This window comes from Triplophysa rosa, linkage group LG15, assembly GCF_024868665.1.
Source record: "Triplophysa rosa linkage group LG15, Trosa_1v2, whole genome shotgun sequence".
NCBI lineage: Eukaryota > Metazoa > Chordata > Actinopteri > Cypriniformes > Nemacheilidae > Triplophysa > Triplophysa rosa.
The window spans coordinates 8,962,268-8,990,225 of NC_079904.1; the positions used below are offsets into that span (position 1 = coordinate 8,962,268).

A 27,958-nucleotide genomic window follows, 5' to 3' on the forward strand; every position below is an offset into this window, starting at 1 on the left:
ATGCAAGTTTTCCATTGTTTGATGAATCACTAGACTAGTATAACATAACTGGGGCGTGTCCTGCTTTACATCTTCGTCACAACCAATCAAAACTTTCGTTTCCAAGTCATGTAACATGACAACACGGAAGTGGCCGTGAAATGTTACTTAACCTAACGGTTGTTACATTGTTACATAGCGCCTGTGACTACATCTTCTTTATCTTAATGTTATAAAACGTCTCTGACGTAAGAATAAATACTGCATTGTTTTCTGAGATCTCGCGCATTTTCTGATTTTAACTCGAACCAGCGAACAGGTGAGTGTGTGAGTTATATTTGCTGCAATAACTATTTAATTATTTGATATGGTATATAACCATTGTGAATTGCGAAGTCATCTACATTTTTATGTACATTTTCATGTATAGCCTATGCTTAAAAGGATTGTTCGATCAAAGTTGTCGATTATCGGGTCCAATTTGCTCCTCATTTGTATTTTGACTCTGTTTTAAACAGTCGAGATGCTAAAAGCAATCGGCCAAACTTTCTTTTCAACTGGACTGCAGCACCCTAAGTTTACTCCTCGAGAGAGTAAGGTTAGTAAGTCACTAAAGCCAGATCCATATATTGTGAACATTTTGTTTAATTTTGTCAAAACAGACCCCCAAATCCCACCCATATAACCTTTTATGACTGACTGCATTTTAAATATTTACTTTTTCAATCGCACTTTTTGTTTGTTCATATATTAAAAGTCATAATTTATTATTTTGTTCTTGTAAGGGAGATTATGAGATCCGCACTTACCACACAACTCAGTGGGTTAGCACAGCTGTCAGTGGCATGGAGCAGGACCCAGCCCTCAGCATAGGGTTCAGAAGACTCTTCAAATATATCCAGGGAACTAATGAAAAGAGTAAGTGGTCTTGTTTTTGGACAGGAATGTAGGTCAAATCTTATAAACCAAGGTTGTTTGTTCTAGAGCAGTTTCTCAACTAGGGGGCCGGGCCTCAACAAACGAACAAGGGGCCTTAAAGGGGTCATATGACACGGCTAAAACGAATATTATCCTTTGTTTTAGATGTAATGCAATGTGTATACACGGTTTAAGGTTAAAAAACGCTGTATTTTACACATACGTGCATGTTTGTATCTCCTCTTTGCCCCGCCTCTCTGAAACTCTGAACATTTTTACAAAGCTCATCGCTCTGAAAAGCGAGGTGTGCTATGATTGGCCAGTTAACCAGTGCGTAGTGATTGGTCGAATACTGCAAGCATGTGACGGAAATGTAACGCCTCTTACCATATTTAGAACATCAGGTTCCAAAGCAATTGTAATGACAGGTACGCCCACCTTACTTGCGTATACATTTGGGCGGTCTTAGTCAAATCATACCACGAACTGACTTAGATTTGTGGGGGTGTGGTTACACGAGGCGTTTCAGGCAGGTCTGGGTGAGCATTCGCTTTTAGATAGAATGCATCTTTTGTTCCGACACTTTAATTTTACGTGTCTAATACATGCATGGGCAACTTATAACACACCAAAGACACACAAACACGTTTTCGCGCCATATGACCCCTTTAAGAACATAATTTAAAAAAAGACAAAACAAGCATTAAAAAGCTAGAACAACTAAGGGATTTTCTTAGTGTTTTTATAACAAATACACAGCTTTCTAGTTATGCCAAGCTCTAGAATACATTTTTGGCATAAATTGAGTTGGGGAAAGCCTTGAAGTAAAACGGTTTCATTTGTGTTTTTACATATAATTTTTGTTGTTGTCTAGAAATAAAGATTTTCTATGAGCTGAATAACGCATTTGGACTCCCAGTGTAAAAATGCCCAGCTATGGCAGACTAAAAATTATATTTAATTACTATTATGCTAATAAAAATCATATGACAGGAAAAAAAAATATTTTTTTGTTCTGTTGAACACAAAATATGATATTTTGAAGAATTTAGGAAAAGAAAGAGTTCTCGGACACCTTTGATTGCCATTTAATTCTTCCTACTGGGGTAGTCAATGATGTCCCGGAACTGAAAATTACTAACATTCTTCCAGTTATCTTTCTTTGTGTTCATAAATTTACACAGGTTTGAAATCACATGCGCACGAGTAAACGACAGAATTTAAAATTTTGGATGAACTATCCCTTTAATATAAACTTTTTTCATGACGTTGTTCTGCATTTTCATGTATTATAGAGTGTAAGGTGGAGATGACTGCACCTGTGAGCTGTAAGATGGAACCTGGGGCTGGGCCTGCCTGTGAGAGCACCTTCACTGTGTCCTTTTACATTCCTGAGGAACATCAGGCTGACCCACCCAAACCTTCCGAAGCAGATGTTTTTATTGAGAACAGAACAGAATTTACGGCATTTGTTAGGTATGTTTGTGTCTTCGAATTGGGGTTTTAAATAATTCTGTTGCTGTGGCATCTATAGGATCAAAGGATCTGACTTTTTCTTTGGAAATGCTTTTGCAGGACCTACGGAGGCTTTGCTAACAGTCAGAACAGCCACGAGGAACTTCAGAAACTGATCGAGAGCCTCAATAAAGATGGAATGAAATTCAAGGAGGCCCCATATTTCAGGGCGGGGTACGACAGCCCCTTTAAACTGACCAACCGCAGGAATGAGGTGTGGCTCATTAAAGATGAAGAATAAAAAGCATTTGGGTTAAAGCATCTGAAGTGAAAAGGAGGTCAATTTGTTTAATAGTTTAACAACTATTAATGTATAGATACTTTTTGTTTACTAGTATGCACCCAAAGTGCCTGAAAGGTTTTATATGAGAATTTGACAAAGTACTGATATAGCCTTTCTTATATCTATTACATGCTTTGTTACTTAAAATTAATCCTGAAATCATAACGTGAAGAGCATGTTAAAATAATCTTGAATGTTTAATAACCTTTAAGACCTGAAATACAGACTACATCATTTTTACACTAATAATTCCTAGAAGAGGCAAATCTTCACTTGGAGTTTTAAGGTTCTGTCTGCATCCTGAGCAGTTTTGAGATAAGAAGCTTTAAAGTTTTTGCATTCCATTTGACTTCTGAATACAAAAAGGTTTTATATACAAAGTCCAAAATGTACACTCACACAATGTAAATAAATTGTCACAGAATTTTTGAATAACTCAAATTTGACAAAAATGTCTGATAGAACATTATAATTCCAAGATGACGAAGTTCTGTGTGCTGACTGGTGTTTTTTATATACAGTGAAATAATGTATAACCTCATTTGCACATGAGCCGTTTATGTTGCACTAAATATCTGAACATGTAAGGGAATCATGTATTTAGGGGATCAGTGTATTTAACTGTCATTGGTCTGTTTGTAGTTTTGAAGCTGGTTGGGTTTCACACATGAATAAAATCTAATTTTGTTTTATTTACTTTCATTGTAGTCATTTGAAAGATGTGGAAACTTTTTTGAAATGAACTTTTTAAAGGATAAAACCTCAGGTGTAAGCTAAGCATCCATATTAGGACTGAAGAACAGATGCAGTGCATTGTCATCAGATTTTATCTTGACTTGACTATCATGTTTATGTGCTTGGCACAAAATTACCCTTTTAGGTTGAGAAACAAGATGTGAATTTCTTTATACTGCTGCTAAAATCAAAATGTAAACAAGGATTCACGACCACTGTTTTGTGTGCTCGATATTAAAACTATTACATGATCAATGCCAATATGAGAAAATATTGGTCTGAGAAGCTTTAAAGCTTGACGGAGGAGGGAGTGGTTAGTGGTGATCTCTCAAAGCCTTTGGAGCTGATGGACGGCTGTGGGTGCCATGGCGATGGCGCTAATGAGATTGTGGTTTGGGTTGGCGTCTGACAGGTGGCAGTGAATCAAAGACAGACACAAGACAGATGGGCAATTTTTAAATATCACCATGTTTTATTACAGAGACGTACTCCAGAGGGTAAGCAGCAGAGTTCATTTAGCTCTTGTCTCCTGCTTTTATTTTCTGATCCACGGAGTGCTGAAGGAACAGGTTAGACATTCTGAATTCACAATGAACCGTCTGTTTAATCGCACATTCACCTCCCACACTATACAGTATATCAAACCACATTCTGGCTATTCTAAAATAAATACTCTACAAAAGGAAGCCACTCCTAGCAAAGGTGTCTAAAATGTACAAACTCTTTGAAAATAAGTTCAGGTGTTACTTAACATTTCTTTAGGTATATACATAAAAAACATTATAAAACTGCACAAGGAACGAACACGTTTGACAGGTAAACAGGAGAGAGTTAGTTATTAAGCCTTGGTTACGTCAAAGCTCGTCTTTATCGCCACAAGCCAAAAGAACAGAACATCTTCTCTCTCAGTCGAATAAATGCCCTCAGTTTTCAGTCTTAGTGGGCAAACAGCAAGTTAGACTGCAAGTCTTTGGTAACCAAACAATTACAAGTACACCGGTCATGCTTCAAGTAAGTCCTATGTCAGAATGAACTTTCGTAAATAAAAATAACCAACACAGACACAATGCTTTTAAAAGAACCACACATAAAATGAGACGATGAACAGTGCAAACCTACACGCCGAAAATCAAACAAATGTTTTTCACAAACAAACCGTCACTCCAGTCTCTCGTGACACGATTCCTTTTCCAATCCGGACACTTGACTGAACAATGAACAGTGCGGGACAAAATCTGTGTGCTCTTCAATGGTTGAACGTTGAACTGGTCTTTAAAGACCAGCATATAAAAAAAACATAAGGGTGCTAAAAAAGCAGCCTCAGTAAACTTTAAGACACACCTGGATTTCTTTATTCCAACAATGCGGAAACCATTCGCATTCTGCACTTTGCCATCAACTTGAACTACGAGAACACTTATTCACTTAGTAATTCCTTCACATGCGTGGCAACTGCTTCACCAAAGAAAATCTGTTGAAGTGTAAAGAGTTAAAAACAAGCTGAACAAAAGTAACTGCTAGGCTTTGGAAAGAGGAGTCTAGTATTGCCATTGAAAGCAGATTTTCCTTCAAAAGAAAGTTTTTGTCTGGAAAGCTACGCATACTGCTTGATCTGACCGCCTGATCTGGCGGAGCTACCTCAGATCCCAGCATGCCTTAGTCCACACTACAACATGAGGACACCGCCTGGAACGGCGGCTGGCCATTCCTTCCACAGAGTTCAACCTCTCCCGGCCTCCAGCCTCGGTCGATTTCTGGTGTTGTGTTGACATTCTGCCATTGCTACACCTGGAGACAACCATGTTTAGTCTTAACTGCTGCTCTGCTCACATAAAGTGCTGTTCGCGTCCTGATAGATGGGAAGAGGCAGCTGTACCGGAGAAACAGGACATGGCTCTTCTAAGTACTCTCCGCTCTCTGCAAGTTCTCCATCCCTCTCGCAAATAACAGTCATTGGGCTGCTGAGGATTCGACTGCGGGCATTGTACTTGCTGCTGGCGGCGGAGGGGGGCGTACGAGATCGGCCATACTTTGGACCAATCAGCGACGGGGATGTCGCGAAGGGTGACCCCGATGAGCATCGTGGCCAGTCATCTGCCGTCCTCTTGCTGCGGCCTGGAGAACCGCAGGGGCTGTCGGGTGTCGGCGTAGTTGGAGAGGCAGGGTCAAAGGTGGAGTCTAAAGAGCGAGTCCTCTGGAAGCGTGGGTCAGTGCTGCGCAACATCTCGGCAGCAGACATTCTGAAGCTGGTCTCAGAACGACTGCCTTTCTTCAGGAGGAGAGCTTTGAACGTGTCGCTGCTGGTCGCTGATTTGCGGAGGTTACGCTGGATCGAACTTGATTGACGGGTCAAAGAGGAAGTCAGGCCCGGGGGCGTGCCTGTAGGGGTGACCGGCGGTGACAGGGAGCCTCGTGTGTGGTCCTCTTCGGATTCCTTGCGTCCGAGGACCTTCCGCTTTGACCTGGAAAAAGAAACATAGCGGCTTAAAAAAAGTCACTAAAGTTTTTTTTTTAAAAAGGATATCTCAATAAAACCAATCAGCCAATAAATTATGTTTTAATATTAGTCAAAGGAATAATTCACCTTTAAAATGAAAATTCTGACATCATTTACTCAACTTGTCATCATTTTAAACCTGTGTGACATTCTTTCTTCTGCAAAACACCAATAAAGATATTTTGAAAAATGTTGGTAACCCAAAACCGTTGGTCCCCATTGACTTCTAATGTATGGACACAAAACTAATGCAAGTGAATGGGCACCAACGGTTTTCTGTTACCAACATTCTTCAAAATATCTTCTTTTGTGTTCTGAAGAAGAAAGAAAGCCATGCAGGTTTGAAACAACAATTCATTTTGAAGGTGAACTATTCCTTTAAAGCAGATATTAGTTAAGCAGTAGGCAGCAATTTATTCAGGACAAACAAAAACATTTTGTGTTCAACATATTGATATTAATATTTAAAGAAAACTCATAATGAAAAGTCTGTCCCAAAAAAAAAAAACTTCACGTTTTCATTAAAAATGAACCCAACTTCCCCTGAAGCTGAATGACTTGAATAACATTTTTGAGCCAATTGTTGCGATTCATTTTTTAAGTCTTGATGAGCCTATTGATTTCTAATTCACCATTCCATTAATTCACATAGCCCTCAGCAAACCAAAACACTGCAAAATTTTAAAAGCAGGAATAACTAATACAGGATATAAATAGCAGGAGTAAATGTGTGTGTGGGGGGAAGAGGCGGGTGTGTTTATTTTCAAATTGACTCCCTTAAACGCAAAACCAGAGGAATACTGCAAGCGTTGCAACTTTGTGGAAGCATGTATAATGGCACTTTAATCAACAAAGCAAGCTGGGCAAAGCGCCCAGCATCATTTCCAACCAGAAGGCTGTTCATTCACCCCGCCAGTAGGGAGACCTTTGAGTCAATGAATGCTTTCTAGCATGTGTGCCCAGGATCAAATCAAATTCATTAGCATGGCATAACTGCTGCAGATTAGGGAGTGTGGGATTATCCGAGGGATGGAGCAGAAATCCATCCCAAATCTGAGATGGACCGGGAGATTATAAAACTAATCCCACGCTAGCATCATTGCGAGCGGTATACGACAGGAGCTAATTACTTGCCAGACCGCACCTCGTATGTTGGGGGTTGTTCATGTTCAGGTCCAGGCTGATTGACAGAGAAGCAAGAGAAGATCAGAGAGAAAGGAGGAAGAGATATGACAGATATGACTGAGAGAGGGAAAATAACAAGAGGTATGGGAAAACAGTTTGCCTGGAATTTATAGTTTATACAGACGTTCAGGTGCGCCTTAAAAGACATACCCCAAAATAAAAATTCTGTCATCGATTATTTACACTCGTGTCGTTTAATACTTGTACATGACTTTTTTCTGTGGAACACGAAAGAAATTATTTTGATAAATGTCTCGGTGGTTTTGTGACCATACAGTGGAAGTCAATGGAGGCCAATGTTGTTTGGTTACCAATGTTCTTTAAAAATATCTTTTGTGTTCTGCAGAAGAAATAAAGTCGTACTGGTTTGGAATGACATGAGAATGAGTAAATCATGAACGAATCTTAAATTCTGGGTGAACTATCCCTTCAACATCTTAAAAACATTGTCGTGTGCTCTCCAGTTCTTTCTATGAATACTGTCAGTCCTCAAACATGCAGTCGGTAAAATCTTGAGAGAAATCCTGTTTGTGCCGTGGTTGTAATCTTGCCTGTTTCTGGGTTTTTATCTGATTCATCTAAAGCTCAGCGCTTTGAGAGTGGCACCAGGCGAACCACAGGATTTACTGAGCACATATAGCATCTGGTGCTCTGTCATATCTAAACTGGTCTCCATTTCAAGAAGAATATCTTTGAGTACATATCTGTGAGATTGCAGGGGACCACAACAGAAGGAAGAGCACAGCCTCACACACATATAGAAACACAATAGCAGGCGAAACCGAATCCTGTCGAATGAAATTATGTGATGTGCTGGAAAACTTGCACACTACACGTGACTACGACAGAGCCTGCATGCATGACACGGTTGTGTGAGTATATAGGCACTAAAACATATATATGTAGGCTAAGCGTGCAAGAGTAAGTAAACGCTTGTACACAGTATTTAGCATACCGAATAAAGGACTGCAGTACGTCAACGGGTGTTTCATGACTGAATTGAGAGTGCATTCTTTTTTTTAACATAACCAAACTGTACATGAGCAGCCATCGGAGTGATACATCAGCATGGGGCGTTTCTTCACTTAACAGACAGAGACCGCAGAAGCCCTACTCTATACAAGCTGCTTTCCTTCCACACTCTCAGCTTTGATGAATGTATCTGAGATTGGATGGGACAGGCTGCTTTAAAGTTACGAAGGCAGCCTTTTATGAGCCGGGGGAGGGAAGGGATGAAAAGAAGTGGGTGAGACTGGGAAAGGGGTCCCAGCAATGTACTGTGGGAATGTACCTGTGAATGGCAGCGAAGAGGTCCTCGGTGGTCCGGGGCCGAGTGGGGGTCACCATGTCCCCACACGAGTCGCCGTTAATGCTGGGAGATTCAGCCGGGTCTATCGCGCTGGTCTCAAACACATCGCCTGGTAGAAAAAAATAGTCACATGTTATATATTATGCAAACATATTATGCTCTTAAAGTACCAGTCATGTTTAAAGGGACAGTGCACCCTAAAATGAAAATTCTGTCATTATTTAATCACCCTCTTGTAATTTCAAACCTGTATGGCTTTCATTCTTCTGCAGAACACAAAAAAGATATTTTGAAGAATGTTGGTAACAGAAAACCGTTGATACCCATTGACTTGCATTGGTTTTGTGTCCATACAATAGAAGGGATGGATTTTGTCAACTCTCTCTTTAAAGTAGTAATACAGTGATATCTAATTGTGAAACACTCCAAACTTCACGGGCAGAACTTTATAAAAATAAATTAACGCACTACATATGACCCAGATGCCAAACAGACTCTTGCAGATAAATACACGTCCTGCATTCTAGACCTAGATACTATTACGCTGTGATGCATAATCATTTTTAGACCAACTTGTCTGACAATAACATTAAAAATACAGTGCACTTGTAGATTGTAAGTATTCTATACAAAATATCAGAAAACAAAACATTGTTTACAACAGTCATTCAAAATCTAGCATTTCACAAGTACCTAGACACTTCCTACAACAGTCAATAAATCCAAGGACACATATATACACACTCACGGACTTCAAATATATCAAAGATAAAGATGTTCTAAAGCTATGTTTAACCTTCACTTACACTGTCACGGTCGTGTCCGAGTTAAGTTGCTCTGCACTCCTCTCACATCTGCACTTGCCTGAGCTACTGAGGATGATCTCACATTACATGCTCTCTCGTCCCTCCCCCTCGCTCACTGCTCTCCTCCCCTACCCACTGTGAGCTCCACCCCCTCCCCATCGCATTTAAACGGATCTCCCTTGGGAATCATGTCCCATCCTATCCCGACCCAGACAGGAAGATTGAGAGATATAAGGAAGTCATAAGGATTTGAGTGAGGGAGGGATTAGGAGACTGGAGAACGCCAGTTTAAGGTATGCACAACAGCTGGCAAGAGAATGAAAAATGGAAAAGAGACAAGAATGGACAAGAGAAAGCGGTAAGACAGAGGGGACTAAGAAAGAAAGTAAAGACAGATGAAAGCATCACAAGTTAGGAGGACAGATGGTGTTGGGGGAGAGAGAGCGAGAGGGCAGGTGAAGAATGAGAAGATCCAAAGGGCTGTCGCAATGATGTCTCACTGCTGATTCACTCATGAGAGCAAAATCTGCAACCTCTTATATACTTCTTAAAGAGATAGTTCACCTAAAAATGAAAATTCTTCCATCATTTACTCTTCTTCATGTCATTCCAAACCTGTATGACTTTCTTTCTTCTAAGGATATTTTGAAGAATGTTGATAACCAAACAACATTTGGCCCTATTGACTTCCATTGTATGGACACAAAACTACTAAGACATTTCTCAAAATATATTTTTGTGTGTTCCACAGAAGAAAGAGTCATGTGCAGGTTTTAAACAACATGAGGGTAGATACATTAAGACACAATTTAGATTTTTGGGTGAACTCTGCCTTTAACATCCCTATCTTAATGTCCCTTATAGACATGTTCAATATTTTCTTAAAACTTCCTGTTACAATTAAAACTCCCTCTTTATGTAATCTAATCTTGAAAAAGATTTACCCATCCAATAGTGACTTTTGACTGTTTAAAAAAGGCCCACGTATTAAAAAATGCATGATTTTGTGTCAGCCGGTTTTATAAATGATTTTCAACCCCACTGAATAAAATTAGCAAGATCAGACTCACCACTTTCATCATCTTTACAGCCAACAGATCCTGTGCTGCTGGTCGCATCTTCGTAATCATCTTCCTCCTCTTCTTCAAGAGGCTGGAAAATCTCTTGGGGTTCAACATTTGTCAGAGAAATTTCTCTCATCTCCCCAAGAAGTTCAGAACTGACACTTTTATCATTATCTGGTTTCTTGTCCTCCTCTTGAGGAACAGGTGTGGGTTCCTGGCATTCTGTTGCAGCTGTAGAAACGTTCTCCTCAGTTTGAGCATTCAGTAATTCACCGGCATCTTCATCTATGGATGATGTGTAGTTTATTGTTTTAAGTGTTAGAGAGATCTTGGGCTTTTTAGATACCACAGGAGGCTTTTTCTTGGGTGAAGTGTTTTGTGATGCTTCCCCTGTTGATGATAGGGTGCTTTCAAGACCATCCAGTTCGTCTGTGGCCTTAACAACACCAAAATCTACAGGCCCATTTGTTAGGCTAGATGGTCGTGCTTCAATATGACTATCCTGGCTTTGTTTCAGTGGAGATGATGGTCTTTGTTTCTCATTTATATTTGGAGGCAAGCAAGAAACCTGAGGAACTGTGGGATGCTCTGTTTTTTGAGACTTCTCTGGTATCTTAGCGGTCATCTGTTCAGCCACTATTTCATGAGATTCAGAGCTGCTAACTTCACTATTCCCTTTCCGTTTCACAGAGCGAAGTTGGACACTTTGGAGCGCAAAGGAGGTGATCAGTGGCACAACAAATTTATTTTGCTCCTCAGAATGCGTGGCTTCGGCCCTTCTCTCTGTGTTTACTGGCTTCAGGCTGCCCTTTATTTCCTTCAAGCAAGCCGAGGAAGGTACAGGTGGTGTTGTTCTGGGTAGGAGTGGAATTTGGGGTGAAGGATACGCAGGGAGGGTGGGACAAGATGGAGGGGGTGGTGGAGGTGGAGGGCTTAAGGAAATATTGAGGTTTGACAAGGCAGGGTCATCATACAACACCTCTGGAGGTGGAGGGGGTGGAAATTCTGGGGAGGAATTGATGTAAAGTGGGCACATGAATGCTTGTTGATGGGGGGTCATGGGTAAGACAGGTGGAGGTGGAATTATCTGCCGTGTACCACAAACAGGGCTGGGGGGAGGAAAGGATGGAGGGTTGTGAGGTACAAGAGCGATGGGAGTAGTTGGAAGAGGAGGCGGAGGAGGAACATTGCTTCTGGTGGAATCAGAGGTGTTGGAGGAAAGAGAGGTGGAGGAAGATGAGATGGATACAGATGAGAGCAGGGATGACTTTCTTTCAGGTACTTTGGGTTTGCGCTTGCTGCCTGAAGGGGACATGCACCTCATGAATGAGGGCACAGGAGTGCCAGCTGTTGGAGTGTTTGATTGACTTGAGTATCCACTTGATGGAGAAGTCAACCGATGCACCCTGTCTGGTGATGAGGTGCCTGTTGTGGACTTTACAGACACTACACTTCCGTCCCGGGCGGGAGGCAGAGAATTCCGTGTACCATTTTGAAGGCCTCCTCCATTTGCCATCTCAACTGCTTGTCCGGCAGATTTGGACGGTGACTGCGTGTGGTCACCAGATGGACGAGGGTATTCCATGTAGTAGCCCCAAGAATCAGCATAATCAGAACGTAGACTACTTGTATCGCTTTGAGATGGTGTCACATGACAGATGGAGTAAACATTAGCCATCCCGGCTGCCGATACGTTACTGCTGCCTACACTGATGCTACTCTGGCTCCTGGGACGTAGCATCCAAGGGTCCTCATAGTCACTGCAGGGACTATGGGATGGCGAGGTGGATGATCCTTTCCCTTTCCGCCCGTTCTGAAGCGACTGTTGGAGTGTTGCAATCAAGGACTCATTCAGAATAGATGCATTGCTAGCAGGAGAGCCGGTGTTCTTAGGCTTTCGTCGTAGAGAGTCTGTGCGTGCTGGAGGAAGAGGCGGCTTCTTTTGTTTGCGAAGGGAGATGGAACGTGACAGTGAACGGTCGCTGTACAGGCTGGATCTGTCATCCTGCTGACCGAGGCACTCGTACATACTATGTCTTGCTGCCCTGCCTCCTATTCCATGACCATGGCCACTACCCTGGCTTCTTGATCTAAGGCCTGAATCCAAATGCATGGAAGTGTAGTAGCCATCATTGTCCATCGAGTAGAGCGAACTAGAGTCTGTGCCTTTTGAGGAGCGCTCAAGGCTGCTATATTGATGATTTACGGGTGTGGAGCAGCTGGAAGTCAGCGTCCTTCTGGGCAACACATTCTCAGGGGTGTCGTAAATCCATTGCTCGTCTGAAGACATTGTTCCGGCTGCAATTGTGCTGTGGCTGTGCAGACTGCTATCTGACCTGCCGGTCTCACTACAGGTATCCCTGTCTGCTTCTGGTGTGTGGGAACCTGTTGTCACACTACTGGTGCTTGAGCTGTTGACAGTAGAGACCATGCTGAGAGGTCTACCTTTAGGGAACGGTGATCCAGAGATTGGGCTCTGGCCAGGACTTAATGGAGTGTGAAGTGCAATTACCTCAGAAGAACATGACAGAGTGGCATTGGGTATCAGTGACGTTGAGTAGGCAGCATGTGGAGAAACTACACAAGCAGGACCAGAGCCCCATTCTCTTTGACTTCCTCTCACCTCCTGAGATTTCGGGCGGGCTGCCCTGGGGGCATTCCTCATGTGCACCACAGTATCATCAACCTGTAATTTTCCAATCTGATGAGGTGTTGTGAAATCTCCATGCCCAAAGGGGGTGCTACTATAAAGGGGGCTTGCATTCAGGGACACCCGTGCTCCTCGTGGCAAGCTGTGGAAACGATGAGTATTATTACTAAACTGTGGTGCCATTGCAACTACTGGACATCCAGGAGAGCCTTCATCTGAAATAGCGGAGATGTTGGTGGCTGAGGTGGAGATGCCAGCCATCTGAGCAGCAATTCCTTGGCCCCTCTGAGCACGTATTCTCCTCATAGAGGGTGGGACAATCTTCACCTCCTCAGTCTGGCAGCCGGAATCTTTCGTTTCGGACCGACGGAGAGTTGAATTCCCATTTCCGACTCGCCCGAGTGTTGAATACTGTCCAGGGATAAACATGGACTGTGGTCGAAGCTCTCCTCCACGCCCTTTTGCCGCTGCAAAGAAAAACAGAAATGGTATAATTATGACAAATATTACAGCTGCTTGTTTTTCTGTTTTCCTCCATCCCTGTGACATCAGCTGCCAATCAGATTAACCCCCTCTACTGCTCATTTATTTGATTAACCCTCAGCTACATGTGGCATGTTAATGGCTTCTGGAAACTTAGATTGAGGTTGATAAAGAAATGGACATATTTGGTGCCAGTCTCTAAGAAAGTGTGTGTGGAAGTATTTATCTAACATAGGATGGTTATCAAAAGAGTGGATAGGCTAATGGTAACACATGCTATCTTCATGGGATTTTCACATATGCATGCATTTAGTTAAAAGCTGCAAGCTGTTAATGCGTCCTTTTAGCCATCATACACGCAAACACAGGCCTTGGATCTTTGTAATGTCATCCTTACCATACAGAAGTATTCTTGACATTTAAACCACCATCTTGAAAGCATTTCTATCTTTAACTGTCTCCTCAGAAAAATGACACCAGTGTATTATGTTAGTCCTCATGTCATTTTATAGACACAGACGGGAAACAGATTTTTGTGCATCTCTTTCAGCAAAACACTGTTGAGCAGCTTCGCCACGCACCCATCTGTTTTGGTTAAGAATGGGTCATTTAAAGCTTATCTACAACAGCAAATACAAATATTGAATGCACTTTTTATAATCCCCAAACTCCAGCATGTATGCAAACAGTGATGCCATTTAAACACTATACTAATGCTAACGAAATCGGATACTTGCCAACGTTCTCATGACACAAAACGCACCCAACCCAAAGGTATATGTGCATTCTTTTCTTCTTCAACTATATCTATTCTCATTTATTTCTACCCTCCCCCCTATAGCTCTACTAATAAAATATGAATCACGTTGCCAGAGGACTCTGAACAGAGGATTATGCAGCGGCTTTGCTATCTCAAACCAGGAACAAAATATCAGCATTCACATAAAATAACACAAAGAAAAGTACAATCAGGGATCGTGCTGAGGGATGAGGTTAGAAAAGGAATTCTGATGGATGCAGCTGTTGCATGCTGGGATTATATAACAGTGAGAGTAAAGAATTAAAGAAGAGTAAAGAAGGGCAAACTGCATGCAAAAATGAAAACAGAAGTAAACAGTGAGATTCTCAAGAATACATTAGAGATTCTATAATGATTAGCGAAATATGATTTGGGAATAGATGGGAATATATCTTCAACTGGAATTGAGGTGATTTCAGATTAGAGATTCTAGGATTTCTATTTCAATGCAAAGCTAACATGGAACAGTTCAGAGGTGGGAGAGACAGGGTCATAACCAAATTAGATGGTCATGACAACTACAGCACTACATGATGTCAACTATCTACGTGGACACGGGTGAGGCAGGAGCAGCAGCAGAGACAGCTGGCAAAGCCATACCATACCTAGTTCCAGTTGGATGCTGTCAGGAACCCCTGATATAGTCTTTCTCCGCTTAACCTTCTTTGGCCGGCGGGTCAGAGTGTCAGTGTTTATTAGGGAGCGGCGGACGCTGGCCTGCCTGTCAAACGTCTCGCCTGGAGACCAGTTGACGAGGACAGACAAGCAAAAGGGCCAGTTAGTAACATACATGCAGAGCGAGCACACACACATATACTGTGCCAGTACAACTTTCATGCAGAGCCACAGACATTCAGAACAAGCAAACAATGGAAAAACAGACAAATGTTTTCAGATTTTTGTTGTTTTTTCATCAATTTAAAGATACATAAAACAAGAAAGATTTACTTGAAAAGTCAAATTTCTTAAGCTATTAAGATTGTTGAATACAATTAAGTTTTTATTTCTTACTCCCTTGGTCACAAAATTTTGTGAGATTTATGCTTTAAACAAACAAACAAAAAAGATTTTAAAACATGGTAGCCTAATAATAATAAAATGAATCCTAATCCTTATGAAAATTACAATTGTGGAAAAAATGTTTTACTGTTAAGAAAGGACAAAAATACTGATTAAGACAATATTAGTCTCTATGCCTATATACTATAATTTTAAATTAGAATTTTAGTTATTTAAAATAATTTTTAGTATATTAAAAAGTTGACCTGGTTTGTAATAAGATTAGAAACAGTATTCTGTCCACAAAAGCACTTTGAAAGTGCTGTAAGATGTGCTGTAGCGGTGCCAAAGGGAGAGAGCTCCAGAGATTGTGCACTGTTGACTTAGATACATTACGCTGGCATGTCTGACTAAGTCACAGAACTGCCAGACTGAATTAGAGTGTGGGAGTTTATGTGTGTGTGTGCTTTTAAGTCTAATATTGCTTCTCTTTCCTGAGTCACGGTGAAGTTCGGGGGTTTCTTGAAGGGATTTGACATACAGAGCTTATCCTGTCTCATAAAGACAGTGTAGTTATGTAGCAGGAGAGACTGTCCTTTTGGGTAAGCTGCCTGTGGTTGTATGTGTGTACATCACAGTGATGCTCATGTAAAATGGTGCTTGAATGCTCCAATAAAAAATAACTCAGAGAAAAGGCCAGAGTGTAAAATACAGAGAAGAGAATTATTGAACTGTTAATATATGAAAAGCGGTAATGCACAATTCATGTTAGATTTGTCCATGTGGTTATAGATTTAGAACAGGCAGTGTGTATAGTAATCATGCCTGCAATACTCCAATGACAAACATTTGGAAGTCACAGAAGTCATTTCTCTGTACATTTTTTTTTTTTGTAGTGATACGTTCTTTCTAACCTGTGACATTGATGGGAACAATATCCGTGAGAACGGCCTTGGCCTGCTGCCTCATCTTCTCCTCTGGAGTGGGCAGGTGTGTGGCTTTGGTCCATGAACGTTTTCCATCAACTCCCTCCACCTGCGCTGGACTCTGTGATCTCATTGGGTCCTTCTCTTCCTCTCCTGAAGATGCTGTGGACTGAAAAAAGCAGGCAATAAAGTGAGTTTCATAGCGTTGGGGACAAACCTAACCAATCAAAAGTGATGTGTGTTTTTAAAGTCTTGGGAAGTTATTATTTAGTTTAAATTTTGATTCATTTCTCATTTTTCTGTGCCCAACTTATCGGAGCTCCAGGAGTGTACAGAGCTGTTTCATGGGCAACTAACACCTAAACCACACAAACATCCAATAAAACCCTACAAAAACTATCGGGAAAGGGAGAAAAGAGAGGGGAAAAGCCAGTGAGGCGTTAAATTCCGCTCACGCATTGTGATTTTGGAATTTGAATGACATTCAGAACAGAGATACAAGTGGACCATCTGAAGTTTCAGTCCAACACCTGAGCCCCCCAGCCTCCAAAACAACCCGACTGAACTTAATTCACTGCAACATCATAATTGTCCCTCCAGATCACTTACAATAACTAAAACTAACAAGACCTACGCAGCTGTGGATGGGTTTTGTTTTCTACATTAGCTTGAAAAACAGAAATTCTAACAAAATTCTGCAAACTCTGGAAGACATGAGAAATCCCAGCCTCAGTTACCTCATCCTTGTGTGTGACAGTGGGCTGGGAATGCAGGTCTAGTGTGGTGAAGAAGGTTAAAAGGCCATGGGATCTTTTTGGGTGGGTTAGGGGCAGTTGGAAGACAATGGGACCCCCGAATCTTTACTTTAAAGGAGTCTGACCCTTCCAGGACCCCTGAACGCAGTGTAATGAGGACATATAAACAACAGAGAAGGAGAGCAAGGGTATGGTGGGGGTACTATAAACAAAATTTGATGATTTCTAAAAACTTTTGTGATGATTCTACTGACTGCATTTAGTAAAAGCCCCGTTTTATCAATCCCTTTTTCAACACTCTGGTGAACAGCAGCTTTGTTAAATGAAATATGCCTGTAAATAACGCAAGCAGATTTCTAAAAGATCTTTTTGAGCAATAATTCCATTAGAGTTTCAGTCTCCCGGGGCCTGTCTCTCATAATGGGGCCACACATGGTTGACGACATTAATGAAGCCAACAGAGATTCTGGGGAATTGAGGCAGGAGTCCCACAGAGGCTCATGTGGGAGGTGAGCACATGGCAGGCTGTGATACCCAGCTGCAGGCAGTCAGTCTATCCAGCAGAGGGTAGACAAATCCTATAGGCTGCTACACAGTCAGTTGTCACGGTATCACAAACTAGTTTTCTGCAATGATTTAGAAGTTTGGGCTGATGCTGAGAGCAGCTTATAGTTTTTATGCTATTGGCAAAAAGCGAAATGGCAGAAATGATAAATCTATTACTTATTCTGCACTTTTTTAATAATAAATATAATAATAAACAAAAATGACATTGATTTACACAGTAAAATCAAGTTTCAAGTTAAAAAAAATATTTACAGTAAAAAAACGGTCCTTTGACAATCTAGGATTTCTATAGAGTTTTGAGAATATATAGATGTTAAAAAGTGGCTGGTAATTTAATTATTTATTTTATATTTTATTTATTTTAATATTAATACATATTATTCATATTTTATTGTACATTATTTGTTATATTATTAAAACTACTTAACAGTTATTGATTCTTTGCGGAAGTCTACCTGAAGTTAAGTTTGGACCACATAACATTTGTGTATGTTGTTGCCGCAAAAAAAACATCTATAGTGTATATTAAAATTAGAATATAAAAAAGATAAATGACATAGTCAATGTTTTACATGGCATAAAGATGCAAAGAATTTGAATATCAATATTTTGGACGATTAAAATAAAATACCTTTCTATCAGCGTCATTGTCCTCGTCCTCATGTTCTGGTTGTGTGGGGCCGGAGAAGGTGGGGGCTTGTGAGTAGTACTGTGAACTGCGGAAACCATCTTTCCTCAGTTTATCACATTCTGCAGGAACAGAGCAGACATTTTGTGGATTAATACAGACAGATATATTTACATCACATGCCTTCAGGTGAGACCACTGAGATAAACATTTACCAAATCATGAATCAAATGCACATTGTGTTGTTTTAGCTCCCTCTAGTGGTCTTACAGAGAACGTATTAATTTTAGATTTTTTTGTTCAATAACTAAGAATTTAACTAAAATGTATTTGAATCGTGCTTTTCACAATACTGTAGCTTTACAAAAAGTAATACACAAATAGATGCGAGACAGTGAACTGGAAAAGTGTAGATGAAAATCTGTGTGTGTGACAGCCTACAGACTGTATCATGCTGGCTTTTTGCGCCAACTGATGCAGATGGCAGCCCCCAATTAATTGGCACACTTCCCACAATCCCTTTAGTCATTCAGTGAGATGAATCGAGCAGTCTGTTCCTATTCACAAACACATGCTCGCCTGATACATGTCTTTCCTATTTGCTGACTTTGATATTGACACTGCACTGTAGCACTAGAATAAACTCTCGGAAATGCATCACTTTTAAGTTCTAATCATTTGAAGAGGTTTCCTGAAAATGTTCAGTGTCATTCTATCAGTCAGTCTCACCCCAAACTCATGCCATGGGTTGAGCCGGTGATGATGTGCAAGGATGCTTAAACAAACAAAGCACACTATCTGTCAGATAAAAATTTGCTCTACCTCTCTTTTTCTATACATAGTGCTCCTTGTCTTCCCTCTGTGTCACCTGAAGTCTCTATCATAGTAATATGACCCTCACACCTGCGCCTGCATAATTAATCAGGCCTCACACCGACCAGCTGTATGGATACATCAGTCTACCGCTCAGGTTACATTTAACTTTCATCGACTGATTTCAGGCCAGGAACTGCGTATTGAACCCCTTTCTTTATTGCTCCAAGCCAAACTGCTAAACTCACCCACAGGCTGTTCCACAGGTGTCCGGTAGGAAATTAGAACAAGGACTGACATCATGCGATGCGTTCACCTGCTGCTCTGTGTTTTTGTTCCCATAGCAATGCTTATGTCATGAAAAGTGCAGCGGTACGGCTCAGGTGTGAGGTGCATCAGGTGCGCTTCTCTTACCTCTAAGGGCTGTTTTCAGGTTAACTTTGGCCTGGTGGTGCAGGTCTTCCACACAGGCAGGTCTGGAACCCGGCAGAAAAACGTTCTCCTGTTGGTGCCATGGAGCAGTGTAGTGCACGGTCCACTTTTTCTCTTCATCCAAATTAGACACAGCTAAAAAGAAATATAAATATTTAATATATTTACTGGATAAATATTAGTGAGCAGACGGAATTGAATTGAAAAGATTTTTTTTACCAAAAATAATGGCCTGAAATTGAGAAAAAAATGCAAATTTGCCTACACGTTATTTGCTATAGCTCAAGTAGGGGTGAGGGAAAAATGTGCATTTCAATATTTCTTATTCTTATCTTTTCACAGTAGTATGACAGAAGACAAACACTCACTAAATATTGTTATTGATAACTAAACACTTAAGAAAAAATAAATAAATACAAATTTTATGTATACAGGGTTTTTCCTGGCTCAAAATGAGGCGGAGGTGGTTCCATCCTGATCTTGTATACACGCGTAGGCCTACCGTACCTTTCAGTGGCTTAACCAAAGTGACTTCGAGTTTGACACATTAAAAGTTCTAATAAAATTAGATAAAAATGACAATTATTAAGTTATATAAAACATTACTTTTATTCAACCAAACACACAAATGTTTTTTTTATCAAATAAAGCTTTTTTTTATCATTTTCAACTAACTTTTCAGCCCATAATAGCCAACTGAATTAACCAGTCTTTCTAAATGAGCAAAGCTCATTCACATCTTGCATTCTCTGCGGTTCATTTTAAATGATTCAAGGATCTCTTATATTCGCTAGTAACTGAAAAGTTCAATAGTTTAAATGAATCGGTTCAAATGAGTCATTCGTGTGCGAGTCGTTCTGAACGCAATGTGCGTTTATACAGGCGAACTCGCTGTGTACAGTATACGCTGATTCAACGATCCAACTGCACAGCTAAAGACATTACAATGATGTACGTCATGTTCATTTAATACAGTTCAAGAAATTAAACGTACTTGGATGCAAAACAAACTGCCGTGTAACTCTTTTTAGAGCCTCAGTGTGCTGATAACGAAACAGCGCCTCCACTGTGGCGTAATGCCGCAACTGCAGTTACAAATGACTGTCTGATAAATGCACGCAGCATTTCTTGTGAAGACTCGCAACATAATTTTGGCGAGACCCTGAGGCGGCACGACATTTGACGGAGGCGGCCGCCTCCAATTTCTCTATGCAGAAAAAACCCTGGTATATGTCCCATATATTGATAAAATGTTCCCAGAATTTCACCCCCAAGCCAAGCCACGCCACGGTCTAGTGGTCTGCACAACCCCACAATCTGTCAACTGAGCGGACCATGAAGACGTAACAACCGAAGGTGCCCCAAATCAAACGTCAAGACTGATCTAGCTAACACACCGGCATAGGAGCAAATGGGCCATGATGGACCTGGGTGAAGGGGGATCTTTAGGGAAAGACCCCTGTAGTTCGAACCACCAGCTGTCCCAACAGCAAACAAACAGGCTTGTCGTTAGAACGAGAGTTAAGAGTTAAGTTAAAAAGCAGAGATGGGAAGAGGTGGGTGTTCTCTCACAGGTGCGAGGAGATATCTGTCCACAGGTGGCATCGGCCGTTAAATTCATGATGGCCCATCACGCCTGAGTCGCCAGACCGACAAGTGGAGCCCAGGGGAGGTCTTTGTGCTTATTCATGAGGCACCATGACTTTCAATACAGAAGTGATTGACTGGCATACCGATCTATGACCGCATCTATCAAGTGCTTCTCTGCAGAGACTCAAAATTCCCTCCAGAAGTTAAGAAATCATTTCTATCATACCACCCTTTAAGCTTTTCTCTGTTTACTAACAACACTTTGAACGTATTGTTGTTTAAATCAGTGCCGAGCTTCAAAGGGACACCTTCTCTTCAAAGGCTCGTAACTGTGAATGTGCAAACATCAGGTAAGACAAAGCAGAACAAAACATGGGCGTACGCAGAGGACATTTACTACTGTAGTACAAATACAGTCATTTGTTCATTCTGATCACCGAACATCAAGGTTCTTAAGTTCAAAGGCTCTTTTAGGAGTGTATTTTATTATTCTGAATAACCACAGAATCACAGGCCTGCGCAGGGAAAGTTGTTCCACAAACATCGCTGCACTGATTTCCCATTGAATTTGTGAGTCTGCCTCGGGTTCGTTTTGGTTACGTGATTGTGGGCAGATGAGGGCAGTAATAGCTCAACAGATCGATAGTCTATTGTTATCAGATGACTGTCACGTAACCAGGCCCACATGGTATCTGCGTCCACTAAACTGGAACTGGAATTATCATGGATCGTGTTTGTTTATTAAAGGCGAATCATTTTTCTCTGCAACATTTGCTCAACCAAAGGCAGAGTTTGAAGGGATTATTTTTACAATGTCAGGCTGGCTGGAATTATCATACAAACCTTTATTTGCACATTTACTAATACTCCATTGTCCTTTAAACACACAAAAACGCTTATTTGTTTATCTTTTTCTAAATTACTTCGAGAGGTTAATTTGATGACATTTTAGCTAAATAGTATTACAGTCAGGATTCGTGCATAGATTTTTTTTATCATATTTAAAGTTTCCCCCCAAAATCACAGCCTAAATTGTAAGTGCAGATGGATTCACACACATTCCTAGCACCAAAACACACACTTGCAAACACTTCTTTCTATCAGCAGGACCATTTGCGAAATGACACAACCAGATACACAAACTGGTTTAACAACCTTCGTATTCAGAGAGAAAGATAAAGCGTAACTGGCCTTTGAAGTGTCCACAATAAATATCAGATGATTATAGAATGGACAACACGCACACACACACACACACACACACACACACACACACACACGAACAGCTTTGTCTCAGCCCATTAAACCTGTGTTTGTGTAGAGAAAGGTCTTTCTTTTGGGAAGTGAGGAACAAAAATGGCATTGTGTATGATATCAAACTTCACATCAGCCTGAGCTCAGCACTCCAAATTAGCCTATTCAAAACTCCCATAATCCTTTTGGACCCTGCTTGTCCCCGCACACACAACACACACTATATACCACGTGTAACATTGCTATTTGGATAAACTCATCCACTGCATCTCAGCTCAAATCAATGATTATCTATTGCAATTAAACACAAATTGTTAAATGTGTTCTGCATACTGAGAAATAAACAACTTTACATTACACTACAATGCACCACATCTCTCAAGAATCAGCAAGGTTTACGTTTAAATGTGCACACGATCATTATAAAATCTGTCTCTGACAAATACTGTGGATTCAGGTTAATAATTGAAATCAGAGCGAATATAAAAAGGCAGATAAGCACAGATGGATGTGACAGGGTCAATCTCTGGCCGTCCCGGGCAGCATCAGGTTGTTAACAGGCTTGTTTATTAAGCGTACAGGAAATGACTCATATATCACTGATAAGATAGCAGCTTAAAGCTTTGCGTGAGCACTGACTAGAACACTTGACAGTAAAAAAGATTGGCCTGTCGATTTGAAACATCTCATAGACATGAATAAAAAAATTTAAAAAATCCACCAATCAAAAACCTCCTCAAAATAAACAAAATTTATCGATCAATCAAATCTTGTAACTCCTCAAACAAGTTAACAACTCAACACAAACGATTATGATTCCCAAATGAACTTGAAGAAACAAAGCAAAAGTCTTACCTTTCCGTTTAAAGTATTTGACAACAGACTTGAGTGAGGTCCCAATGAACACCATTATTCCAGTGTGTGTCAGGTGGACCCAGTAAAATCCTTTCGGCCTCCCAGTGTACAGGAGCCCAGTTTGTAGACAATCCTGTGTCCACTCGCAAACGAGTCAGTATGTGCCTCTCCCTACTTGATCAACGCTTATCGTCCACAACGAGCCCCTCCTACACACACACACACCCTCGGCCCAACCCTGGGAAACACCCCCACCTTCCTCACACACACGCACACACACACACACACACACACGCACACGCACACACACTTACTCCCTGGGGCTCAGAGGGAGGGGTGGCGTAGATGCCCCTCTGTTCATCTCAGCTTTGGTTACCAAGGAGCTTTTCCTACCCTCGTTCTCTCTCTCATTTACTTGGCTTTATGTTTTGCTCATCCGAGTCTGCCCCACCTCTACTAAAATACACCTGAAAGCTTATAGAAAAGAAATCAAGATCAGCTCAGTTGTTTTTCAAAGTTGGCAATGAGATCAATGGAGAGCTAATGGATACTTGTTCAGGTCTCTTGCTATTCTCCTGAGAAAAAAAGTCATAGGAATATCATGGCTCCCACTGAGATTCAGAAGATATCTCAAAAAGTTCCTCAAGACCAAATTATCACAGCTATGCTTTCCATATTGCATATTATTATTAAAGGGATAGTTCACCCAAAAATTCTATCATAGTAGGAAAAATGACAATGGTATGGTCAAAAGTGCCCCAGAACTGCTTTCCTACATTCTCGAAAATATCTTCTTTTGTGTTCAACAGAACAAAGAAATTTATAAAGCATTTTTTCCTACTATAGTAATCAACGGTGGCCAATAACTGTTTGGTTACAACCATTCCTCCAAATATCTTTCTCTGTGTTCATCACAAGTTCACAACAAAGACATTTATACATATGGGTGAGTAAATGATGACAGAATTCTCATTTTTGGGGTGAACGGTTCCTTTAACATTAGGGGCACACATAATGTAAAATTTGGAAAAAATGTAAATGTAAAATGTAAAACTGAACTATTGGAATCTGCTACTATTGATCATGGAGACATGTCATCCTTTATATCTATGGTGCTTATGGCCCTATAAACAAGTTAAACTCATTTGTGCTTTTTTAATTCTCTTAATCAGTTATAAGAGATAAAAAGTCTGCTGATCACTGAAGGGGCCTCTGAGAAACTTCTGAGAACTGAAAATCCTTGAGCCCTAAAGCTTTGCTTTCATCTGTTGTAACCGAGCCTGTGTGTCTATATGGTTCGGCGTGTTTATACTTGGACTCACACATGTGTGTATTCATCTTGGTCTTGACCGGACGACAGAAGGAGAGAGTCTCCCACTGATAAGCTGGCATGCCGAGCTAGCGCACAGCCACTGAATCTAGAACATTGGAATATAGATCACACACACACGGATCTGCCTATTGTCTACATGTGCACACACACACCATGACCCGGTTTCTTTTCATTTTGAGGGGGGATGCAGTTGGATTTGAATGCAGGGGGGTGGATGGGTGAATGAATCTGGACCTGAATGGAGTTGCAAATAATTACTGAACTAGAGGAGGTAATGCAGTAACACCCCTCCCCCAAATACCCCAATACCCCCCAGCCCACAGCAAGCAAAACACACACATCGGCTTTTCCTGGTCTTTATTCACTTGGTTGTTGTATTTAGTTGTTAACATGTTTTTGTGTAACAAGTGTGTCTGTAAGAAGTGTGTGTGTGTCACACTTTTGTACTTGCTGCCAATTTCAAACAAGGGGGCTGTTCTCTGAGTAAAGCACACAGCCACCCTCTTCCTCTACATCTAACTCCTTTTCTCTGTGCACGTGTGTGTGTGTATTACAGGATGAGTGTTTTCCTGTGTGCATGCACTCCATGCCGCCTGGCACGCGTACAGTATTAGGATTATTCATGCTGGTGTGGACTGCAGTAATTAACACGCTATTGTTGAGTTCTCACTCCACAGACAGCTCAACATCTCTGTCTGTCACTGCAGGATTACAACCATTTCAAACATGATCACTCTGTGTCTGTGTGTATTCATGCATGCGTACAGTCTGTCTATGTCAGTAAAAATGAAATGTTTATGTAAACGACAATACGAAATTAAAGTAATCTGAATGTCGTACTTCAGGCATGAGGTATGTTTTCATTAGTGTCAGAAAATGTGATTTTGTCAAACATCCAATCAGAGCAAGAGCAATATGATGCGTCTTCTGCTCTGTCGCTCTCTCTTCACTTTCACACTTGGTCTGGGCTGTCTTTATCTGACAGATATACACACATTCACCCTCGTTCCGTGTGTGTATGCGTGAAGATTGTGAAGCTGTTTTCACTTCCGCTCCTTTCACACATATACAAAGCCTGTGTCTTTAAGCTTTTCTAAACTATTTCCCTATTATTCTGCTTGTGTTGAAAGTGAGTTAGCCAATTGAGCTGCCTTACATTCACCATATATGCATAGTCAATGTTGATTCTTACTTTAAATTGAACAGGTACAGCAAAGAAATTTGGTTCTGATCATAGAATGTATAACAGATGGATAGCGTGACGCCGCTCCCTCCCATTGTAACGAATTGATCGTAAAACGTCCGACGATGGGCGCTGACATGCTACGCAAAAACGTCAGTTGGAGCCTGGGCATGCGCAGAAGGAATCATCAGTGGAACCAGAGTCTGCGCAGTAGTGAGCATGAAGTGGAGCGCGGTAACAAGGTCCTGCCCATATTCCCTGATGACTCAATCGTAAATGAAGAAACCATGTTACCGCATCCCGCATCTTATAACTTACTAAAACCAAGCTCACTCAAAAAACGAACACTTGGACATACATCAACGTGATAAAAAAACGGACTAAAATAACAGAAAACATCTTTGGAAAAAAAAAAAATATTTGTAGTGTAATTGGATTTTATAGTTTGTTTACATGGTGAGGGCGGGGTTTATGACCTGTACTGCAGCCAGCCACCATGGGCCGATCAAAGAGCCGGCAGCTTCACTTTTCAGGACGTGTGATGCACCCCTGGTTCTGATAGGGTACCGCAAACGTTTTAAATGCAACAAGCACCTGGAAAAATGCGGTTGATAGGAAATGTCAAGTGAAATGTTTGCATTTGCATTTATTTGCTGAAACAGGTTTATATTTTTACTTAATGAACACATACAGGCAAGGGTAAATGAGAATATTCTTACTGTATCCATTGGGCGCACTGTAAAAAAAAATCCCGTGAAAAAACAGATAAAGTACTGGCAGAAAATTACCAGTACATTTTCCTTTATTTTACGGACATTTCCATTAATGCTAAAATGCAAATGAATGCAGTGCAAACTGTAAAATACAGGTAAAACAACTGTAAAAGTGAACACGGAAAATTCCTTCATATTAATACAGTATATTGTGCCCTATTTTTACAGCTTTTTTTTAGAGTGCAGACCATTTTATTAGACTGTTCTTTTTATTCAAAATCATTTCCTATCTTGAAAATGAATGGGTTTCATTTCATTTCACTGATTTACGTCAACTGTTGTAATATTTGAAGGCGAACAAGACCATTACTCTTTACAAACAGAAAGCATATTATTTGGATTCTCATCTCTGATCTTCTGTCCTCTCCTAAACTTCGATGCATCCCATTTCTAATTCACTCTGTTGTCATAGCTTCTGATGCCCATTAATATAATCCTTATTGATCTTTCCTCTCTTTTTTCCCGTGGCTCTGCTGGACTGACCTTAAAAGCACTCGTCCGTTTTATCCTAGAAATAAAAAGGGAGTGAGACACATGGAGAGAGAGAGTCAGGAGCGAGAGACCTCCAGTCAGCGCTGAACCTGTTCACAATATGTTTACTCAGTGAACGGAGGTCAACTCTACACAACCTCAACCCAAATGCAGCTGTCACTGTAGATGTTTGGAGGTTCTGACAAAACCATATTTTATCCACGAGTGTCACGTCTTGTCAGTTGCTTTGGCTTAACCCCATTTTACAATTAAACTGCCCGATTGATCTGTGCAACTTACAGCCATTACAGCCCTAACAGAGTGAAGGTGAGAGAGAGAGCTCACACACTTTAAACCCAAAACAATGCGTTTACCCATAACAAATCCCTCTCTATGAGATACAGTAGCTGTAAAATACTTATCAACTGTCTACTGCCACACATAAAACAAGAGAAATCTACATAAAAACAAACAAAGCCAGCTCGGGGTATAAAAGAAAGGCACTAAACGGCTCCAGGGTTAAAAGCGTTTGAAATCAAGCCCAGGCTTATTTGCATTTAGTTTGATTTGCAGATAAGGCTTGTTACAACAGGAACGGGCTGCCAGGAGGGACAGAAAACATCCATACAAACTACACCATGAAGACCGTTGCTTTAAAAAGGCCTGTGTCCATAAATGCAGGAGTTGTGTTGTATTGTGCTGTCTCCTGAAAGGAGACTCGAGCAATGTCTGGCTGCAGTGTGTCTGCGTGAGTGTGTGTGGAAAGGGTCAGGCATTGTGTTGAATAATAGGTCCGGGCCTCCGAGCGAAGCCATTCCCCTCTATTGTATCACCATGAGAAAGTCTAACAGCTTGAGCGGCAACTGACATAAATGTACAACCTCATAGGAGAAGAGCATGTTGTCGGGAGATTCTATCAGTGCTCTCTCACCAGATGAATGAAGTTCTAAGGGAAAACCAGAGAGAGATGAAGGAAAACGAGTGACTTTTAAGTGGAGTGCAAAAGCCACACCTTGACAAGAGCAGACCATGAAAGAGATACATAAAAAACATAATTCAAAGGGAAAAGATCAAACATGAACAGAGAGAAAAAGATGCTGCCCGTAAACTAGTCGGCTTCTTTTTGAATTACAGATCAGAAAAAAAAGATTCAGAT

At 40.9% G+C, this 27,958-nt stretch overlaps 2 protein-coding genes across 9 annotated transcripts in view; one reads left to right on the plus strand and one right to left on the minus strand.

Annotated features, from left to right (window-relative positions):
- Positions 1 to 106: 106 nt before the first annotated feature.
- Positions 107 to 3,366, plus strand: hebp2 (heme binding protein 2). The gene is made up of 5 exons (XM_057353086.1): positions 107 to 298; positions 498 to 577; positions 765 to 897; positions 2,193 to 2,373; positions 2,473 to 3,366. Exons 2-5 carry the CDS (start codon positions 503 to 505, stop codon positions 2,651 to 2,653), a joined length of 570 nt encoding a protein of 189 aa, XP_057209069.1. The 5' UTR covers positions 107 to 298; positions 498 to 502; the 3' UTR covers positions 2,654 to 3,366.
- Positions 3,367 to 3,879: 513 nt separating this feature from the next.
- Positions 3,880 to 27,958, minus strand: part of nhsl1b (NHS-like 1b) — an 82,408-nt gene continuing 58,329 nt past the window's right edge. For 3 of the 8 annotated variants that reach the window (XM_057353542.1, XM_057353544.1, XM_057353546.1), the window contains exons 2-9: positions 19,326 to 19,478; positions 18,102 to 18,220; positions 16,137 to 16,317; positions 14,829 to 14,960; positions 10,298 to 13,408; positions 8,404 to 8,530; positions 7,072 to 7,107; positions 3,880 to 5,892 (exon numbers count right to left, since the gene is read on the minus strand). In XM_057353542.1, the coding sequence (XP_057209525.1) occupies positions 5,241 to 5,892; positions 7,072 to 7,107; positions 8,404 to 8,530; positions 10,298 to 13,408; positions 14,829 to 14,960; positions 16,137 to 16,317; positions 18,102 to 18,220; positions 19,326 to 19,478 (4,511 nt within the window). In that variant the 3' untranslated portion in view covers positions 3,880 to 5,240. Of the gene's footprint in view, positions 5,893 to 7,071; positions 7,108 to 8,403; positions 8,531 to 10,297; positions 13,409 to 14,828; positions 14,961 to 16,136; positions 16,318 to 18,101; positions 18,221 to 19,325; positions 19,479 to 23,042; positions 27,837 to 27,958 lie in introns of those variants that run through there. The other 5 variants (XM_057353547.1, XM_057353549.1, XM_057353545.1 and 2 more) reach the window with 5 other exon arrangements.